At 49.3% G+C, this 20,294-nt stretch overlaps 1 protein-coding gene across 1 annotated transcript in view; it reads right to left on the bottom strand.

The window, feature by feature from the left end:
- Nucleotides 1-20,294, bottom strand: part of KNL1 (kinetochore scaffold 1) — a 629,191-nt gene that overhangs the window by 256,488 nt on the left and 352,409 nt on the right. The window contains 1 exon segment of the mRNA XM_029598563.1: nt 13,888-13,978. Coding sequence (XP_029454423.1) covers nt 13,888-13,978 — 91 coding nt within the window.

The following is a 20,294-nucleotide window of genomic DNA, read 5'->3' as shown; positions in this document are numbered from 1 at the left end:
TCTTCCCGCTGGGAAGGACGAACAGATGGTCCGTCTTTCGTACTTCTTCTGTCATTTCCAGATATCTGGGCAGCAATCTGCCGATGTCGAGATGGTGTAGTAAACGCCCTTCTCATTTCTTCAAACCCGCCGTGGTTGGCAAGGATATGGTTTGGTTGATGTGAAATTCTGAGACTACCTTAGGCAAGAAGGATGGAACCGTGCGAAGATGGATAGCCTCTGGAGTGATCCTAAGGAAGGGATCACGGCAGGACAGCGCTTGTGGTTCCGAAATACGGCGTGCTGAACACACAGCCAGCAAGAACACCATCTTCAAAGTTAGAGAACGGAGAGACAGGCCCCGAAGGGGTCTGAAAGTGGATCCCGCGAGGAAATCCAAAACTATGTTGAGGTTCCACAGAGGCACCAGCCACTTCAGTGGCGGACGAATATGCTTGACTCCTTTCAGGAAGCGAGACACATCTAGGTGCGTGGCAATGGTCTTGCCGCCCCTCCTGGGACCGTAGCAAGACAGCGCAGCCCCCTGAACCTTGATGGAGCTGAGGGAGAGACCCTTCTGAAGTCCATCCTGCAGGAAATCCAAAACAATAGGGATTGTGGTCGCATGTGGATTGGTGCCATGAGTGTCGCACCAGGCTTCAAATACTCTCCAGATCCTTACGTAGGTGAGGGATGCGGAAAACTTGCGAGCTCGAAGGAGTGTATCTATCACCGGCTCGGAGTAACCTCTTTTCTTCAGCCTAGCCCTCTCAATGGCCAGACCGTAAGAGAGAACTGAGCCGGATCCTCGTGGAAGATGGGACCCTGACGCAGCAGATCCCTGAGAGGAGGCAGGGGAAGGGGCTCCCCTGCCAGTAGTCTTCTCATGTCCGTGTACCAGGGTCTTCTTGGCCAGTCTGGTGCCACTGGAAGAACTAGGCCCCGGTGCTTCTGAATCTTGTGTATAAGGGCGCCCAGCAGGGGCCACGGAGGAAAGGCGTATAGCAGGGTCCCTGGAGGCCATGGCTGGACCAGGGCGTCGATCCCGTAAGAGAACGGATCTCGCTTGCGGCTGAAGTATCTGGGTACTTGAGCATTGGACCTGTCCGCTAGTAAGTCCATGTCCTGAATCCCCCAGTGATCCACAATCATCTGGAAGGCTGTGGGCGACAGCTGCCATTCCCCCGGATTTAGGCTTTCTCTGCTGAGGAAGACTGCCGTGGTGTTGTCCCTTCCGGCAATGTGGACAGCGGAGATGTCCTGAAGATTCGCCTCTGCCCAAGCCATCAGCGGGGCTATCTCTAGGGACACCTGTCGGCTTCTGGTTCCGCCCTGACGGTTGATGTATGCCACCGTGGTGGCGTTGTCGGACACTCTGACTGCCCGGTTCCGCAGTCTGTGAGCAAATTGCAGGCAGGCTAACCGGACTGCCAGTGCCTCTAGGCGGTTGATATTCCACCCTGACTCTTCTCTGTTCCACCGCCCTTGTGCGGTGAGTTCTTCGCAGTGTGCTCCCCATCCGCTCAGGCTAGCATCTGTGGTGAGCAGAGTCCACGTGGGGGAGGACATCTTCGACCCCCTGCTCGTGTGGTTGGACTGTAACCACCACCGTAACTGGGTCCGCACTCTGGCTGGCAGAGGTAGATGCACGGAGTAATTCCGGAAGCAGGGGCTCCAGCGAGAGAGCAGGGAGCGTTGTAGAGGTCTCATATGGGCCCTCGCCCAGGGTACCACTTCCAGGGTGGATGCCATGAGGCCGAGAACCTGCAGATAATCCCAAGCTATGAGCCGGCTGGCTCCCATCAAGGAGTGTAGACGCGTCTGAAGTTTTAACCTTCTCTTGGTGGTGAGACTGACTTTGTCTGCCTGGGTGTCGAACTGGACTCCCAGGTATTCCAATGATTGGGAAGGCTGTAGGCAATTCTTGTTGAGGTTGACTACCCATCCCAGGCTTTCCAGAAGGGCGATCACTCTGTTGGTTGCCCGATGGCTCTCCTCTCGTGATTTCGCCCTGATCAGCCAATCGTCTAGGTAGGGATGGACAAGGATTCCTTCCCGTCTGAGCGCGGCTGCTACCACTACGATCACCTTCGTGAAGGTCCGCGGCGCCGTGGTTAACCCGAAGGGCAAAGCCTGGAATAGGAAGTGGCGTCCCAGAACCTTGAAGCGTAGGTAGCGCTGATGATCCGGATGGATCAGGATATGCAGGTAGGCTTCTGACAAGTCTAAGGCCGTGAGGAATTCCCCTGGCTGTACTGCGGTCTTGACTGAGCGCAGAGTTTCCATGCGAAACCTCGAGACCCTTAAGTATCGGTTGACTGACTTGAGGTCCATTACGGGCCGGAAAGTGCCCTCTTTCTTGGGTACCATGAAATAAATGGAATAATGCCCAGAATCCATTTCCCATGCAGGTACTGGGATTATGGCTTTCGAGGACAGGAGCCTCGCCAGGGTAGCTTCCAATGCTGCCTTCTTGTGGATTGGACATGGAGATTCCACAAACCTGTCCGGAGGGAGATGATGAAAGTCCAGAAAATACCCCTCTCGGATGATGGCGAGGACCCACTGATCCGACGTAATCTCGACCCATCTGGGGTAGAAGAGGGTTAACCTGCCCCCTATGGCTCCGTCCCCCGGATGGATCGGCTGATTCTCATTGGGAGGCGCGGCCGGGCCCTGAACCCGAGCCGGCTCCCCTCTTGTGCTGCTTGGTCCGAAAGGACTGGTTCCTGGCCTGAGGACGGGGTGCCTGGTAGCGACTCCTATAGGGAGTGAAGCGTTGAGAGCTTCTGCCTCTGGAAGGCCTCGGAAAGGCACGCTGGTTCCTCTTGAACCTATCTTCCGGCAGGCGAGGTATTGGAGAGGCACCCCATGTGCTGGCCAGTTTATCAAGGTCGCTGCCGAACAGGAGGGAACCCCTAAAGGGCATCCTGGTGAGGCGTGTCTTCGAAGGAGCATCGGCTGACCAATTCCGTATCCAGAGCTGTCTCCTGGCAGCAACAGAGGATGAGACCCCCTTGGCTGTTGTACGGACTAGGTCGGATGCGGCATCCGTGAGGAACGAGAGAGCGGACTCCATGTCCGCTGCCAGAGCATTGTTCCGAACCTGTGACAAACAGGAACGCGTCACCACTGTGCAGCAGGTTGTGATCCGCAAAGCTAGAGCAGCCACCTCAAAAGTCTGTTTCAGGATGGCGTCCAGTCGCCGGTCATGAGGCTCCTTGAGGGCCGCCCCCCCCCCTCAACTGGAATGGTAGTGCGCTTGACCACAGCGCTCACCAAGGCGTCCACCTGAGGGCACGCCAGCATCTCCTTGATTGCCGTGTCCAGGGGGTACATGCCCGTCAGGGCCCAACCCCCTTTGAATGAGGCCGCTGGTGCAGCCCATTCCAAATCAATCAGTTGCTGTGCTGCTTGCAAGAAGGGAAAATGGCGAGCTGCAGGACGAAGACCTTCCAGCAGAGGGTTCTGCGTAGATGGCACCGTAGCACTGGGGCCTGTAATAGCCAACTCCGCCAGGCACTGAGAAACCAGGTCGGAGAGATCTTCCTTGGGAAAGAACCGCCTCATGGTACGATATGGTTCAATCCCCGAGGGAAGTTCCCCCTCCTCGGGGGGTTCGGACTCGTCCTCTGAGATATCAGGGTCCGTCTGAGCCGGACTGCCCGGAGGCGGGTGCCCACTATAAGGGCGCGAAGGTCCAGGGGCAGGATCCGCTGGAGCAGCAGCAGGGCCTGGACGGGAAGCTGATTGCATCTGTACAAAGGCATGGATCCCCTTAAAGAGATCCACCCAGGAAATGGAAGCGGTCTCTAGCCGTCGGGTACCAGGTCCCCCGGGATCCCAGGTAGTTCGAGACTGCCCGCTAGATCCGGGGTGGCCCCTGGGGAACTGTCAGCAAACCTCGGTTGAGACTGGTCCTGGCCCGAGGCTCCCATTGCCTCCTCACATTGGGCACAAAGGGAGTCTGGCTCCTCGCTGTGCGTGGCTCTAAGCTGGCATGCTGAGCAGAGGCCAAGAGCTTTCACGCCGGAATCAGAAGGCGCCGCCGCAGGAGACGCCGGGGCGTTCGAATGTTCCATCGCGGCTTGCGAAGAATACACGCTTAATATAATATGCGCTCAACAATATGCGCTTAATGATATGTGGCAGCAATATACGCTGAATACAAATATGCGCTCAATAATATGCGCTCAATAATATGCGCTCAATAATATGCGCTCAATAATATGCGCTCAATAATATGCGGCAGCAATATACGCCGAATACAATATGCGCTCAATAATATGCAGCAGCAATATACGCTCAAAGATATACAATATACGCACAATAATATGCGGTCAGTAATATATGCTCAAAGACATACAATATACGCACAATAATATGCGGTCAGTAATATACGCTCAAAGGATATACAATATACGCACAATAATATGCGGTCAGTAATATACGCTCTATAGTATACAGGCGCCTATCATGGGCGCTCAATACCTGAACAAGGCCGACAAAATGGCGACCTCCACGGCGTGCCACAAACAGGCAACGCCGCCGAACCTCGGAGACCAAATATAAGAGATGTACGCCTTACCTGATCCTCGGCGCTTCCCGGCTGGAACCCGGGCGGTCTCCGGCTGTGGGGGGAGAGGGGAAATACCTTCACCGCCGCTTCTGAGGAAATGCACCTGCTGCCTCTAGGTCCACGCCGGGACCGAGGCGCCTCTTAGCCCGACCCAAGCCCTTCACGCTCGGGGGCTACATCCCTGCTGCGATTCGGCCACCGGACCGAGGCCTAGACCTCAGAGGGATCACGGAAATCACCCCGGGAAACTCAACTGGGGGAGGGACCCTAGGGTATCACCGCAGGAGTGCGGGGCTCGATGTTCCTGTAGAAATTTAGTAAGTAGAATATAGAAAGTAGAAAATAGAAAAGTAGTATTGGAAAACACGCTCAGCGAGCGTGCAGGCTCTCCAAACTGCTTTGGAGACGGAAATTACTGAATTGCCTCACTTCCTGTGGGGGTATATGTACCCGTGCTGACGTCAGATCCGTCTCCAACTGCTAGCACGAGCACACTATACCCACTTGTTCTGAGTCCATCTGGCTACACGCTAGGAAATGTCGGTTTGAATCAGGATGGCTTTGTTTGATAGGCAATCCTGAAAGGCCTTGAGGGAATACCTGATCGTCTGTAGCTCCAGGAAATTTATTTGGTGTTTGGCTTCCTCTAGAGACCAGGTTCCCTGTGTCTGCAGGTCACCTACATGTGCACCCCACCCAAGGTTGGATGCTTCTGTTAAGGTGATTTGATGATCTGGAGCATGAAATGGAAGGCCTTGAATGAGATTGGAGTGGTGCATCCACCAGGCTAGTGACAGACAGAGCTGTTTGGTGTTGTGGTAACCTGGACACTGCTGGACATTGGCTGACAAGCTTGAATCCACTGGCATTTTAGGGTCCACTGCATCACTCTCATGGCTAGGCGAGCCATTGGAGTGACATGCACCGAGGACGCCATGTGACCCAACAATATGAGAAAGTGCCGAACAGTTGAAGATACTCAAGAGTGTAGTTGATGTGCCAGAGATGTAATGGTGAAAACACGATCCTGGGGGAGGAAGGCTTTCATCAACATAGTGTTTAGGTCAGCCCCTATAAAGGATAGGGTTTGGGATGGAATTATCTTGTATTTGGGATAGTTGATTAGAAACCCTAAGGAGATCAGGGTGTTGATATTGAGACGGAGGGAGGTTAGTGCGCCCTGATGAGATGGAGCCCTTATCAACCAATCGTCGAGATAAGGGTAGACATGAACCCCCTGATTTCTGAGGAAGGCCGCGACCACCACCAGGCACTAGGTGAATACTCAGAGCAGACGTCAGGCCGAATGGTAGTACACGGTACTGAAAATGACGACGGCCGACCAGGAATCACAGGAATTTGCGATGAGATGGTGTGATTAAGATGTGTGTGTATGCGTCCTGAAGATCTAGAGAGCATAGCCAATCTTCTCTTTGCAGAAGAGGAAGTAGAGAGCTCAAGGTTATCATTTTGAATTTTTCTCTGTGCAGAAATTTGTTTAGTGCACGGAGGTCCAGTATCGGGCACTTGCCACCTGACTTTTTTGGTATTAGAAAATACCGGGCATGTATAAGAACACCCTTGAAGCAAATAAGAACTTGCAAGAAGCTATTATGAAAGACAATATGTATTTGAATGTGAAAGTGGAAAATCTAGAAAATATTGTTAAAGGGAAAAATCTGATATTCATAAACTTTCCCCAACTACCTTTTGTATCTCCCAAAGATATGTATAAACGCTATCTTAAAGAAATTTTGAAAATCCCAGAAGAAAATATACCTCCGGTAACCAGGGTGTTTTATATATCTATTAAACAGAAACAGGATCTGAAAAGTAGTAGCCCTGAGGAGGGAAAAGCAAGGGAGGAAGGGGAAAAAGGGAGAATTGGATCTGAATTAGATATTTTTGCACTATTAGAAATTTTGGATACTATTCAGGCAAAACCAGCCACTATGATCGTAACGTTTGCACTAGAACCAGATAGGGAATGGGTGCTTAAGCTTTATTTTAAGTACAGAACTCGGATGTTTCTCAATATGCAGATAAGAATTTTCCCAGATGTTGCTAAGGTAACACAAAAGAAAAGAAGGCAATTTCTCCTTCTTAGACCTCTGGCCCTGCAATTAGGGGCTTCTTTTTTGTTAAAATTTCCCTGCCATTGTGTAATTAATTATAGAGGAATGAAATATTTGTTTTTTATTCCATTACAATTGACAAAATTGCTTATATTTGATGCTCTTTATTTCTTTCTCTCCTTTCCCCCCTCTTAATTTCTTATAATTTTATTGTTGGTCATTTTGCAGTTAATACTAATTGCTATTTTCTTGTATTATTTTACTTGTAATGACAACAGCTTCTTTTCTGTACAAGTTTGATATCTTGGGTATTTTTTCAAAAATTTTGAAAAATAAAGAATTACAAAAAAAATAAATAAATAGGCGGGGCGGAGCAAGATGGCTGCTACACACTAGCAGGTCGATACAGTAACGTTCAGTTAAAGATTCCCCGTCTGTAACGTGCTGGGAGCGCACAATACAGACGAGTAAGGCCATCCAGCGATACAGTCTCCAGTTTCACGCGTCCTTAGCGCTTCCTAAAATAGACACATAACCCTTTCCGCACCCAGCATGTAAATGAACGAAAAAGCTGTATAATGAAGGAATTAGCTATTCCCCTCCGATACTGTAACGGGCGCTGATACTATCTCCTCAGTAACCTGCTGTTTTGCCGCGGCCTTAACGTGTTAGTTTACCGCCTCCCCCTAGTAGGTGTTAGTGTAGTGTAGTGCCAAAATCGCACGGGAAAGGGAACGGGAAAAGAGAGGTTTTACTTTTATTAAGAACTGTTATAATTTTTTAAACACTGGGGGGGGTTCTTTAATTTTCTGGGGGACCTCTCCCCAATCCCACACTTATCTGCACTGTAACTGATCCACATAATTTAAAGAACATAGGGTAGGCAGCGAGGGGGCAGGGGCAGCGGGATCGGGGGGCGGGTAGGTGGAAAAAAAAACCAAACTTTTCTGAGCCATCAGCAGCGGCGGCGGGATCCGGGGGGGTGGGTACGTGTTCGATCGGGCGAGTAGGCAGGTAGGCGACGGCGCAGCAAAAAAAACCAAAGCGACAAAAGTAACTTACTTTTCCGGGGCAGCGGCAGCGGGATCGGGGGGGGGGGGTAGGCGGCGTGTTTGATCGGGCGGGCAGGTAGGTGGGGAAAAAAAACCCTTTTCTGAGCCATCAGTAGCTCCCCCAACGAAGACAAAAAGATGGCCGCCTGCACGGGGGAAAGCGTGCAATTGGCCGCTGAGGACGTGACGTCACACCCCGTGACGCCAAACGTCGTGACGTCACGTCTTCAGCGGCCAATTGCACGCTTTCCCCCGTGCAGGCGGCCATCTTTTTGTCTTCGTTGGGGGAGCTACTGATGGCTACTGATGGCTCAGAAAAGTTTTTTTTTCCCCCACCTACCTGCCCGCCCGATCGAACACGCCGCCTACCCCCCCCCCCCCCCCGATCCTGCTGCCCCGGAAAAGTAAGTTACTTTTGTCGCTTTGGTTTTTTTTGCTGCGCCGCCGCCGCTGTCGCCTACCTGCCTATTCGCCCGATCGAACACGTACCCACCCCCCCCCCCCGGATCCCGCCGCCGCTGCTGATGGCTCAGAAAAGTTGTTTTTTTTCCTTTGGTTTTTTTTTTTGCTTGCCGCTGTGTCTCACCTCCTCCCGGAGCAAGACTGCTTTCGTGCCCTGCTCCGGGAGGAGGTGAGACACAGCGGCAAAGCAAAAAAACCAAAGGCAGGAAGTAAGTCGCTTCGCCGCCTCCCGCCTCCCGGTGCCTGTCATTTCAAATGTCATTTGAAATGACATTTGAAATGACAGGTACCAGCGCACCCAGGTTACTGTATAGGCGCTGTATTAAGCGCCTATACAGTAAAATGGGTTGCGCGGGCATAACCCTTCCCTAACGCTTCACAGCCTCGGCATGCATTTGCATGCGATTAGAAGAGAGTATCAGGCGCTAGGTCTAGAGGACTGTGCGTGCGGGGAGGAAGGGTGCGCCTGACACTGCCGCACTGTTTCTACCGCGGCCTTACTGTATCGATCTGTAGGTCGGCGAGGAACGCCGAGGAAAGGCTGGTTGTTTCTGGTTTCAAATTGCCTAAAAATTATGCCAACACAAAAAGAAAAGGGAGACTGAGGGGGGTGGATGTCGGCTTACCTCCCCTGGAGCCCTCCCAGCCCCGAATCGATGGATTCTTTGCCGGATCTACAGCCTCCACGCCGGTGAGAGTGGTCGCTGCGACGGAGATGCTAGAGCGAGCGATCTCACCCCTCACATCTCTGAGTCCCGGTGAGCCGAAGCGGCTTGTTCAAGTGACAACGGCACGGTACCAAGCAGTCCGGTCGCAATGGAGGCTCCCCAGGCGGTGAATCTGGGTGGAGCGAATGCGGCGACACAAGTGGGTGAGAGCATCGGAGCGAGAGATGAGATGGCCAATTTGGGAAGATCAGCAGAGGAGGCTGTTCCTCGCCCGATGGAAGGTCAACATCAGGGAGAACAAATCTCCACACTGCAAGGATCTGCAAGGTGCGAGCAAGGTAATATGGAGGAGGGAGAAAACCGTTTAAGGGCTATGACTGCTGGGATTGGGATTTCTACATCAACTAATAATACACTAGAAGGGATTTGGGCTGCTTTGAAATCTATAGAAACTTCTATTAAATCCCTTCTGGATACAAGAGAGCAAACAATAACTAACAAATTAATAAGGACATTTAATGAAAAAATGGACGGTTTGGAAAAAAGAGTGGATTCTATAGAGAAAATTCAACAGAAGTTAATAACCTCTGAAAAAATCGCTAATAAAAGACTAGAGGGAATAGAGAATTCTTTGAGAGCTCACAATCTGAGAGTTCTCAATTTCCCGGTTCAGCATCTAACATCCCCTCTAGATATGTTCAAGATTTATATGAATCGTATACTAAAGATTCCAGAAGCAGCAACACCTGTTATTGTTAAGGCCTACTATTTACAGCAAAGAGAGGTAACTACAGAGCAAGCCATAGCTGGGCCTCAAGCGGAGAATCTGGACTTAACAAATTTTTTGGAAACCTCACTGGACTCAGATCAAATTAAGGAAGCCTCTCATTTCATTCGCTTTTCTTTCTGAAAGAAATTACATTTTAAAATTATTCTTAAGAAATAGGCAGGTATCCTTTTTTGGTCACCCTATTTGGATTTACCCGGACGTTATAAAAGTAACCCAGATGAGACGTAAGTAATTCTTATTAATGAGATCAGAGGTTATACAGCTTGGTGCAAGCTTTGTACTAAAATATCCAGCAAAATGTTGTATAAGATACAAGAATGTACAATATGTATACTTAGAACCAGACCAGCTCAGAGCCTTTTTACGGTCATTATCCCAGGAAAACCCTACTACTGCTTCAGCTATGTAGAATATAGGCTTAGTACTAGTGTGTAGCGACCTGGATATGTAATACAGAAAATTGCTTATATTTGATGCTCTTTATTTCTTTCTCTCCTTTCTCCCCTCTTAATTTCTTATAATTTTTTTGTTGGTCATTTTGCAGTTAATACTAATTGCTATTTTCTTGTATTATTTTACTTGTAATGACAACAGCTTCTTTTCTGTACAAGTTTGATATCTTGGGTATTTTTTCAAAAATTTTGAAAAATAAAGAATTACAATTGACAAATTTCCTTAGTAAAAAGAAGGAGCAGGAAAGGGAAAAAGGACAGAAAAAGTCCGTTACATACATTCTCCAGAGACAGGTTGTGTATCTCTTACAAATAAATGTGCCCAACTGCTAGCAGATGCATTACAATTTTCCTAATAATTGTTTGTTAATATATATTGTAAAACATTCTCAGATTGGATCCCCTGTATTGAGAACTTATATTTGAAGTTGTATTGCCTAGATTTATTTGATATTCTCCTTCTCTTGTTGAAGAATTGATATGCTTTTTAAGTTTAAATGACTTCATTTATTTTCTAATCAAGTTTATTATTGTTGATGAATAATTTAATAATGCATAAATAACAAATAAAAAAAGGCAATACCGGGAATAAAATCCCTGCCCCTGCTGGGAGAGGGGTACCAGTTCTATTGCTCGGGATAGGAGGAGGGATGAGATATCCTGCTCGAGCAAGGGAGAGTGATCGGATGTCCCCCTCATCGGCCGAGGTGGAAAGTCTGCTGGAACAGTCAGGAAATTTAGGTGGTAACCTTGGGTGACTACTGCAAGTACCCACTGGTCTGTGGTGACTGTGTGCCAAGCGCTGTAGAAGTGGCATAGTCGACCTCCGACTGGTATGGATGGAAGAGGTTGGCTTACACTCTCTAGGAAGGAGTCAAAACCCTGACGCTGGTCCAGGTTGAGAAGCTGGCTGGGACTTTTGAGGTAGAGTCTGCCTGGATTGACCTTTTTGTTAAGATCTGGAAGGGCGTCCTCTAGAAACCAGGGGGTAAAATTTCCTTGACTTGTAGGTTGGCCGCTTAGAGTCTTGTCTGAAAGTCCTCTTAGGCGTGGAAGAGAACTCAGACGGCACAGAAGAAAGCTGGCCACATCTCTTGGATCTTTTCCCCTAAGAGATTATCTCCCACATAGGGTATGTCTGCTAACCTGTCTTGGACTTTTGGTCTTAAGTCAGAGGATATGAGCCAAGCCCATCTTTGTGCACTAATCCCCACTGCAGACACACTAGAAGCAGTGTCGAAGATATCATAAGCAGCACGGACCTCTTGTTTTCCAGCATCTAGACCTTTCTGAGCTAGAGTATGAAGTTGAGCCTTGAGTTGCTCTGGTAACGAATCAGAGAAGTCCTGGATCCTTTTAAAGAGGTCTCTGTTATACTGGGTCATGTATAACTGGTAAGAGGCTATGCGAGATATGAGCATAGAGCCATGGAAGACACGCCTGCCAAAAGCATCCAGGGATTTTTGCTCTTTCCCTGGAGGTATGGAGGAATGAGATTTTGAACGTCGTGCCTTCTTCTGGGCTGAAATAACCACAGAATGATGATCCAACTGAGACTTCTGGAACCCAGGAGTTGACTGTACCAGATAGGTGGCATCTGTCTTGCAGTTGACAGGTGGAACTGAACATGGGTGTTCCCAGTTTCTTTTCAGGAGATCAAACAGGATTTCATGAATAGGTATGGACATGATTTCCTTAGGAGCATCAAGAAATTGGACGACCTCCAGCATCTTGTGCCTAGAGTCTTCTTCTGTCTGAAGTTGGAAGGGAATGGTTTCAGACATTTCCTTAATGAAATTAATAAAAGAGATGATCTGGTGGAGAACGTCGTCTTTCATCCGGGGGAGAGGGCTCTGATGGTAGATCATCTGTATCCTGGGACGTATCATCTGTCCAGGGATCATAGGGTTGGTCTCCAGCCTGAAGGTCCACGCTTAGGCATCTATGGCATCAGAAGCGGCACCGGAGGCACAGACAGCATCGATGGAGGAACCGAAGGAACCGGTGACATCTATGGACGAGTCTGTGGTAAGATCCCAGACGGTGGAATGGGTATCGGTGTTTCCTCTTCATCAGATGATAATGGAATCAGAGTAGAGGGTACTGGATCCACCGGTGCTCTAGGTTCCAGCGGTGGAAGGGCATCAATCAACGCATCCAGTCTACCCAGTAGTGGTGCGAGCGCTACAGTAATCGGATCGATGACTGGTACCGGCGTCTATGGAGGATGGAAGCCCTGAACTGCTTTTCCGATGGCCTCTTGGATCATCCAATCCAATTCCTCGTGGAGACCTGGGGCGAGTAACCCTGGCTCCGGAGTAGGAGGCAGCACTGGTGTAACCGGAGGGTCCACCGGTGAAGGTGGAATCACGGATCCCTGCAGAATTGAAGGTGGGGAACACCTCAGTGACCCGGTCACAGAAGAGGATGGGGCCTTTTCTGGACAGGGCTTCTTTGTCGGAGGCTCTATCGACGTCGATGCCGAGGATTGGCCTGGATCGACGGACTGAGCCTTCCGATGCCGGTGTTGACGCTTTTCACAATGTTCTCCTCGGTCCTTTTCCTGAGGAGGCAAGGAGGCTATCGACACTTTTGGAATTGTTGACGCCGGTCGAACAGCAGCGGTATCCTGGTGCTGGCGAGAGGTTGATGGCACCAGCTCAGACGACGAAGCTATCGATGGAGTCGGGGTTTTTAACTGAAAGAGAAAGTCCATCTTCTCTAATCGAGGCTTACGGCCCTTCAGTGTTATTTGGGCACATTTGGTGCAAGTTAGGACATCTTGGTCGGACCCCAAACACATAACACAGACCCCATGCGGGTCAATTATGGACACTGTCTGAGTACAGTCGGGATTGCCCATGGCTCCAACAAAAATTTAGCTGCGGTGCAGCCGATAGGCCTCGAAGGGATAACTTGACAGGAATCGACCGCAATAATGGTAAAACCTTACCTTTTGACCATGGAGTATGGATATTGATAGGGGGACCCCTATGGGGTAGATTTTTTTTGAAAATTTTGAATGAAGTTCTGTGAGGAAAATTCCTGTCAGGAATCTCCAAAGAGCTCCTTAACCCGCGTGGCTACTGCTGCGTGGAAAAAAAGACGACTAAAGGGGGAACCCTGCTGGATGCAGGGTCAGTGCATTGCTGGGCATGCCCAGTAGGTGCCAGTCAAAGTTCTAGAAACTTTAACAAAAGTGTTCTGTGATTGGGCTCCATCCTGATGATGTCACCCATATACGAGGACTACCATCCTGCTTGTCCTGTGAGAAAGACAAGAGATAAAATCAAAAATCTAAATCCAAAATCATAATTTCTACTACTCTGATGCAGATACTTCCGAAAAAGGTCATATCAATTTGTAAATATACAATGTATCATGTCAAATGAACATTGGACCTATTCTTTGGGATCCTACCAGGTACTTGTGACCTGGATGGACCCCTTTTGGAGATGGGATGATGGCCCTGTGGTCTGACCTAGTATGGCATTTCTTATGTTCTGATAATCTACATACTGACAAATTCATGTTACAGGAAACATGGACAAAATATTTTAAAATCCTTTCCACTACTACCATGAAAGAACAAATGATTAGCTGTACTGGCAAAGCTTTTAATTTTTCCTTAGTGGAATTTTGTAGCTAGAAATGCATTATCTTCTTGACATATGATTTCAGATTAGAAACTGGGGAGCTAATCTTACAGACAACTACTTTTTAGCTAAAATGTATTTTCTCACTTGTTTAGACAATTATTTTCATTTTGTAAGAAAAAAAACAATGACAATGTAAATAGCTGAGAAGCAAGGAAATGAAATTAGTTTTACCTCTTCATCAGAGCAAGTCCTCATAGCTTCCCACAACAGACTGTTCACATTCAGCAAGGTTTTATCCTGGGCTCTTACAAAAAGCTTTAACCTGAAATCAGAAGGCAACAAAGAATGACTAACTGTACCAAACTGTACTAAAATATGAAAGATTATATAATAGGACAAAAACATTTTTCACAGGTAGCCACTGCTATACAGCAAAAGCTATGCCAAACAATAAATTCTAGTATTATATAAGATTAGTCATGCATCTAAATATACTGTAAACAGCCAAACAATTTCAGTGCATCTTCATTTTCTCCTCTAAGTACAGCCTGCTAATTACACCACATAGCTTGCTATTTTTTGTCATTCAGCAACCTTAAGGGAAGCTCTGTCTCATCATAGCATTTCCTCCTTTAAAACTGGCCTCCAGAGTCCCATTTTGCAGAAATCAGATCTTTAATAGACTTTGACAGGAAAAAAGTTTTGGGAGGCTTTCATAACCCCATCATAATCACATCCTCTGTGGAATACACCTTTCTTCTTCCCTTTGTCCTCAGGAATATTTAAAATCCCCAAGCATTGAGAAATCAGGAAAAAGTTTTTCCTTATGAAAGGCAAACCACTGGGAAATGCTCCTCCTCCCTGGGGGCATATTCATCTCCTTCTAAGTTCTCCCTCTCTAGCACTATGCTTCGAGTCTCCAAGGGTCAATAAGGAAGCATCAGGAGGACCTAATATCGTCCAGATCCTCTTCTACCTCCTTTAATTTTCATTTACATCCAGAACCTGGAGGTATGCTTCCTTGTGGAGCCTGCAAAGAGAAGGGAGAAAAGGGTCCCAGAACTGCCATCTGCCCTAAGCAAAAGGCCTGGTGCAGGCACTTACAATTCTACTGATGGAACACAGCCAACATGGATTTACCCAAGGGAAGACTTGCCTCACAAATCTACATTTTTTTTGAAGGGGTGAAAAAACATGTGGACAAATGTGAACTGGTAGATGTGGTATAGCAAATGTTGCTTACCTGATGTAACAGGTGTTCTCACAGGACAGCAGGATGTTAGTCCTCACAAATGGGTGACATCGAGGATGGAGCCCACCACGGAAAACTTCTGTCAAAGTTTAAACAGAACTTTGACTGGCCCCTACTGGGCATGCCCAGTAAGGCACTGACCCTGCAGCCAGCAGGGGTCTCCCTTCAGTCTGATGTTCAAAGCTACAGGCAGTGCCTAGAAAGTAAAAACAAAACAAACCCAACACCGCGGGGTGGCGGGCGGGTTTCGTGAGGACTAACATCCTGCTGTCCTGTGAGAACACCTGTTACATCAGGTAAGCAACATTTGCTTTCTCACAGGACAAGCAGGATGGTTGTCCTCACAAATGGGTGAGTACCGAGCTGAGGATGTCCTGACTTGCACCAAATGCACCCAACGACGTGCAACAGGCACTACAACTGGGGTGGAATTTGGTAAAGGGCATCCGCACCCTACCGGGAAGGTGGAAGGGTGTTGGTACATCACGTTGGAAAAAGGTTACGCAAGACAGATTGGCCGAAGATGGAGTCCTGTCTTCCAGCTTTGTCCAAACAATAGTGGGCTGCAAAGGTATGGAGAGAACTCCAGGTTGCAGCCCTGCAGATGTCAGGAAGCGGCACCGATCGAAGGTGTGCTACTGAAGTCGCCATGGCCCTCACAGAGTGTGCTTTGACACGGTCTTGAAAAGGGATGCCCGCTTGCTCATAGCAGAAAGCAATGCAGTCCGCCAACCAGGAGGAAAGAGCCTGCTTACCCACAGGTTGTCCTAACTTGTTAGGATGGAAAGAGACGAATAATTGAGTGCTCTTCCTGTGAGAAACTGTACGGTCTAGGTAAAAGGCTAGAGCCCGTTTACAGTCTAGGGTATGCAGGGTCTGTTCTCCAGAGTTGGAGTGGAGCCTGGGAAAAAAGATAGGTAGTATGATGGATTGATTAATATGAAACTCAGAAACTACCTTAGGTAAAAATTTAGGGTGAGTGCGGAGTACCGCCCGGTCCTGCAGGAGCTTAGTGTAAGGCGGATAGGTAACTAGGGCCTGTAATTCACTAACCCTGCGAGCTGAAGTGATAGCCAAAAGGAATAACACTTTCCATGTGAGATACTTTAACTCACAGGAGTGCAGAGGTTCGAAAGGAGGTTTCATTAGACGACCAAGAACCAGATTAAGGTCCCAGGATGGGGCCGGAGGCCGTAAGGGTGGCTTCAGATGGAGCAAGCCTTTAAGAAAACGTGTTACTAGGGGTTGTACTGAAATAGGGACACCCTGTACACCTTTATGGAAGGCGGCTACCGCACTGACATGCATCCTAATGGAAGAGGTTTTAAGACCTGATTCAGAGAGATGCCATAAATAGTCCAAGAATTTGGAGATTGGACAGGAAAGGGGATCAAGGGACTGAGAAGTGCACCATGATGTGTACCTTTTCCATTTGTATGAGTAAGACTTTCTTGTGGAAGGCTTTCGTGAAGCTATCAGGACTCGAGAAACGGAATCTGAAAGGTTGAAAGGCTGAAGGACTAACCTTTCAACATCCATGCCGTCAGGGACAAGGCTTGGAGGTTGGGATGGAGGAGGCATCCGTCGTTTTGAGTGAGCAGATGCGGGTCCTTTCCCAGAGGAATGTGCCTGCGGATGGAGAGATCCTGGAGTATTGGAAACCATACTTGGCGTGGCCAGTAAGGTGCTATCAGGATCATGGTTCCTCCGTCCTGGCGTAGCTTCACGAGAGTCTTTGACACAAGAGGAAGTGGAGGGAATGCGTAGAGCAGACCGGTTGTCCACTTGAGGGAGAATGCATCCCTCGGTCGAGAGTGCTGGCTCCGAATGAGAGAGCAGTAATCGTCCACTTTGTGGTTCTGAGGGGACGCAAAGAGGTCTATGCGGGGAGAACCCCACTTGTGAAACAGAGAGGTCGCTATCAGAGGATCGAGTGACCACTCGTGTGGTCGGAAGACACGGCTCAGCCGGTCTGCCAATACATTGTCTACTCCCGGCAGGTAAGTGGCCCTGAGGTACATGGAGTGGGAGAGGGCTTCCGCCCAGATCTGCGCAGCTTCCTGACACAGAAGGAAGGAGCCTGTGCCTCCCTGCTTGTTTATGTACCACATGGCCACTTGGTTGTCCGTCTGGATTAAGATTATCTGATGAAAGAGATGATCTTTGAAAGTGCGGAGCGCATAGCGGATTGCTCGAAGTTCCAGGAAATTGATCTGGTGTTCGGCTTCCTCTTTGGACCATAACCCTTGGGTTTGAAAGTCGTCCACATGGGCTCCCCAACCGATGTGAGAAGCGTCGGTGGTTAGGATTAATTGCGGATCTGGTGGAAGAAAGGGTAAGCCCTGAAGGAGGTTGACCTGAGTCGTCCACCAGGTTAAGGATAGGCGCAGCGCTTGTGTGACTGTGACTATGGAGGACAGAGGCTGAAAAGCTTGAATCCATTGGTGTCGTAGAGTCCATTGTGTTACTCTCATGGCTAGTCGGGTCATGGGAGTGACTTGAACCGAGGATGCCATGTGTCCTAGGAGAATGAGGAACTGGCGAGCCGTGGCCGTATCTTGAGACTGGAGCTGGTGAGCTAGGGACATGAGAGTTTGGACTCGTTGAAGCGGAAGGTAGGCCTTTGCCTGTAAGGTGTCCAAGTCTGCCCCAATGAAAGATAAGGTTTGAGATGGGACGAAGCAAGATTTCTCGTAATTGACAAGAAACCCTAAGGAAAGGAGTGTGTTGATTGTCAATTGTAGGGAGGACCGGGCAATCTGAGGGGTGGAGGCCCTGATTAGCCAATCGTCCAGATAGGGGTATACGTGGACACCTTCCTTCCTGAGGAATGCTGCTACAACTACGAGGCATTTGGTGAAGACTCGTGGAGCAGATGCCAGACCGAAAGGTAGTACTCGGTATTGATAATGGTCGCGGCCTACTAGAAACCGCAGATATTTGCGATGGGATTGTGTTATCGCAATATGGGTATAAGCTTCCTTGAGGTCGAGGGAGCATAGCCAATCCCCTCTTTGCAGCAGAGGGAGTAACGTGCCCAGGGTTACCATCTTGAACTTTTCTTTTTGAAGGTACTTGTTGAGGGCCCGAAGGTCCAAAATTGGACGTAGCCCTCCTGACTTTTTTGGAATTAGGAAGTACCTGGAGTAAAATCCCTTGCCTCGTTGAGAGGGAGGGACAGGTTCTATAGCATTTGATTGCAAAAGAAGGGATACTTCCTGTTGTAATTGAGTCAAGTGGCTGGATAGACTCCATGCTTGAAGAGGCGGGGAGTCTGTCGGAAGAGTTATGAAATTGAGGTGGTAACCCTGTGCGATAATTGCCAGCACCCACTGGTCTGAGGTAATCCGTATCCAATGCTGCAAAAAGTGGCACAGACGACCCCCTACAGGGATGTGGGGGAGTGGGATATGGCATGTGCTCCGTATCGGGAAGTCAAAGGCCTGCCGCAGGCCCGGGAGGTGGGGCTACAGCAGGTCTTTGTTTCCGAGGTTGGCGTAGCTGAGGTCTGGTGGAGGATCGAGCCGGACGAGGCCTAGTCGACGGAGGGTAATAACGACGTGGCCGAAAGAATGACTTTTTAGAGTCCTTCTTAGGTGGTGGTTTGGAGGATACCTCAGATGGAACAGACGAAAGTTGTTTCAACGTCTCGTGGTGATCCTTCAATTCCGCCACAATCTGTTGAATCTGTTCTCCGAACAGATTGTCCCCCAAGCAGGGTAAATCGGCTAGACGATCCTGGACCTCTGGGCGAAGGTTGGATGATTTTAACCAAGCCCAACGTCTGGCTGAGATGGCAGTAGCTGAGACTTTCGTGGAAGCATCGAAGATATCGTAGGCCGTTCTGATCTCGTGCTTCCCAGCTTCAAATCCTTTGTGAAGGAGGGCTTGAAGCTGTGGCTGGTATTGGTCCGGTAATGTGTCAGCGTAGTCCTGCATCTGTTTAAGGATAGCTCTGTTGTATTGAGTCATATAAAGTTGGTATGAAGCTATGCGAGATATCAACATAGCCCCATGATACACTTTCCTGCCCACACTATCAAGGAATTTGTTGTCCTTGATAGGGGGAGTGGAAGAGTGTGGTTTTAGGCGCTTGGCCTTCTTTTGCGCAGACTCAACTACAACAGAGCGATGATCCAGTTGAGACTTCTGAAATCCTGGTGCTGACTGAACGAGGTATGTTGAGTCAGCTTTTTTATTAACTGGTGACACAGATGAAGGTGATTCCCAGTTTTTCTTTAAAAGATCCAGAAAAACCTGGTGAATGGGGATGGAAGCGATGATTTTTGGGGCATCCAGAAATTGGAGCAGCTCCATCATTTGGTGCCTGTCATCGGTCTCAGATTGCAGCTGAAAAGGCACAATTTCTGACATCTCCTTTACAAAATTTATAAAGGAGAGATCTTCAGGAGGAGATCGTTTTCTACTCTCTGTAGGAGATGGTGGGGATGGTAAATCTGTATCTGAAGATGTATCATCACCCCAGGTATCATAAGGATCATGTAGGGCTTGCAGTCCTGAAGGACCTGGTAGAGGATCCAAAGGCATCGATGGAATCGGTGGTGCAAGCGGAACTGTGAACGGCATCGAGGGCTTCGGGGGTACCGATGGAATCGGTGCCGATCTTGGAATCGATGGAGCCGAAGGATAAATCGGTGGAAAGGTATGTGAAGGCACCGATGGAACGACACCGGACGGGGGAATCCGGAACGGTGTTTCTCCTGTCGATGAATGTCCTTCCGGAGATGATGGTGTAGTCGGTGCTACTGGAATCACCGATGGAAGGGCGCGCATGAGTGCCTCCATACGATTTAGTATCGGTGCCAACGCTTCCACTAGAGGCTCGGTGGTCGGTTCCCTCCTCGGTGGCAGAGTCGGTGCTGAGGTCGGTGCCTGAGGCGGTGCCGGAATCGGTGCCGGAGGCGGTACCGGTGGAGGCTGGAATCTTCGCATCGCATTCTCGATGGCCTCCTGGACCAGCCGGTCCAGTTCTGCCCGGAGACCAGGGGTAACCATACCCGGCTCGACGGGAGAGGGAGGCTGAGGCAGGGCCGGAAGTACCACCGTAACTGGTGGGATCACGGCCCCCGCACCCCGGGAGGGTGAGGGTTTCCTCGGTGCCTGCGAACGAGACGTGGACGGTGCCAGGTCTGACCGAGGCTTTTTCGTCGGTGGCTCGGCCTGTTCAGAGGTCGATGGTTGTGGATCCTCGACGGGCCGAGACTTGTGCCGTCGATGGCGATGCTTATCCTTCCGATCTCCTCGCCCATCCGGGGAGGGGACAGGAGTCGACGGCCGAGAAGTCATCGGTGGAGGACGGTCACCGGAGGGTTGACGATGGTGGTGCAACTTCGACGGTGCCGGTTCCGATGACGTCGATGCTATC

The sequence above is a fragment of the Rhinatrema bivittatum genome, chromosome 4 (genome assembly GCF_901001135.1).
Source record: "Rhinatrema bivittatum chromosome 4, aRhiBiv1.1, whole genome shotgun sequence".
In the NCBI taxonomy this organism is placed as follows: domain Eukaryota; kingdom Metazoa; phylum Chordata; class Amphibia; order Gymnophiona; family Rhinatrematidae; genus Rhinatrema; species Rhinatrema bivittatum.
This window is presented reverse-complemented; position numbering and strand designations above follow the sequence as displayed.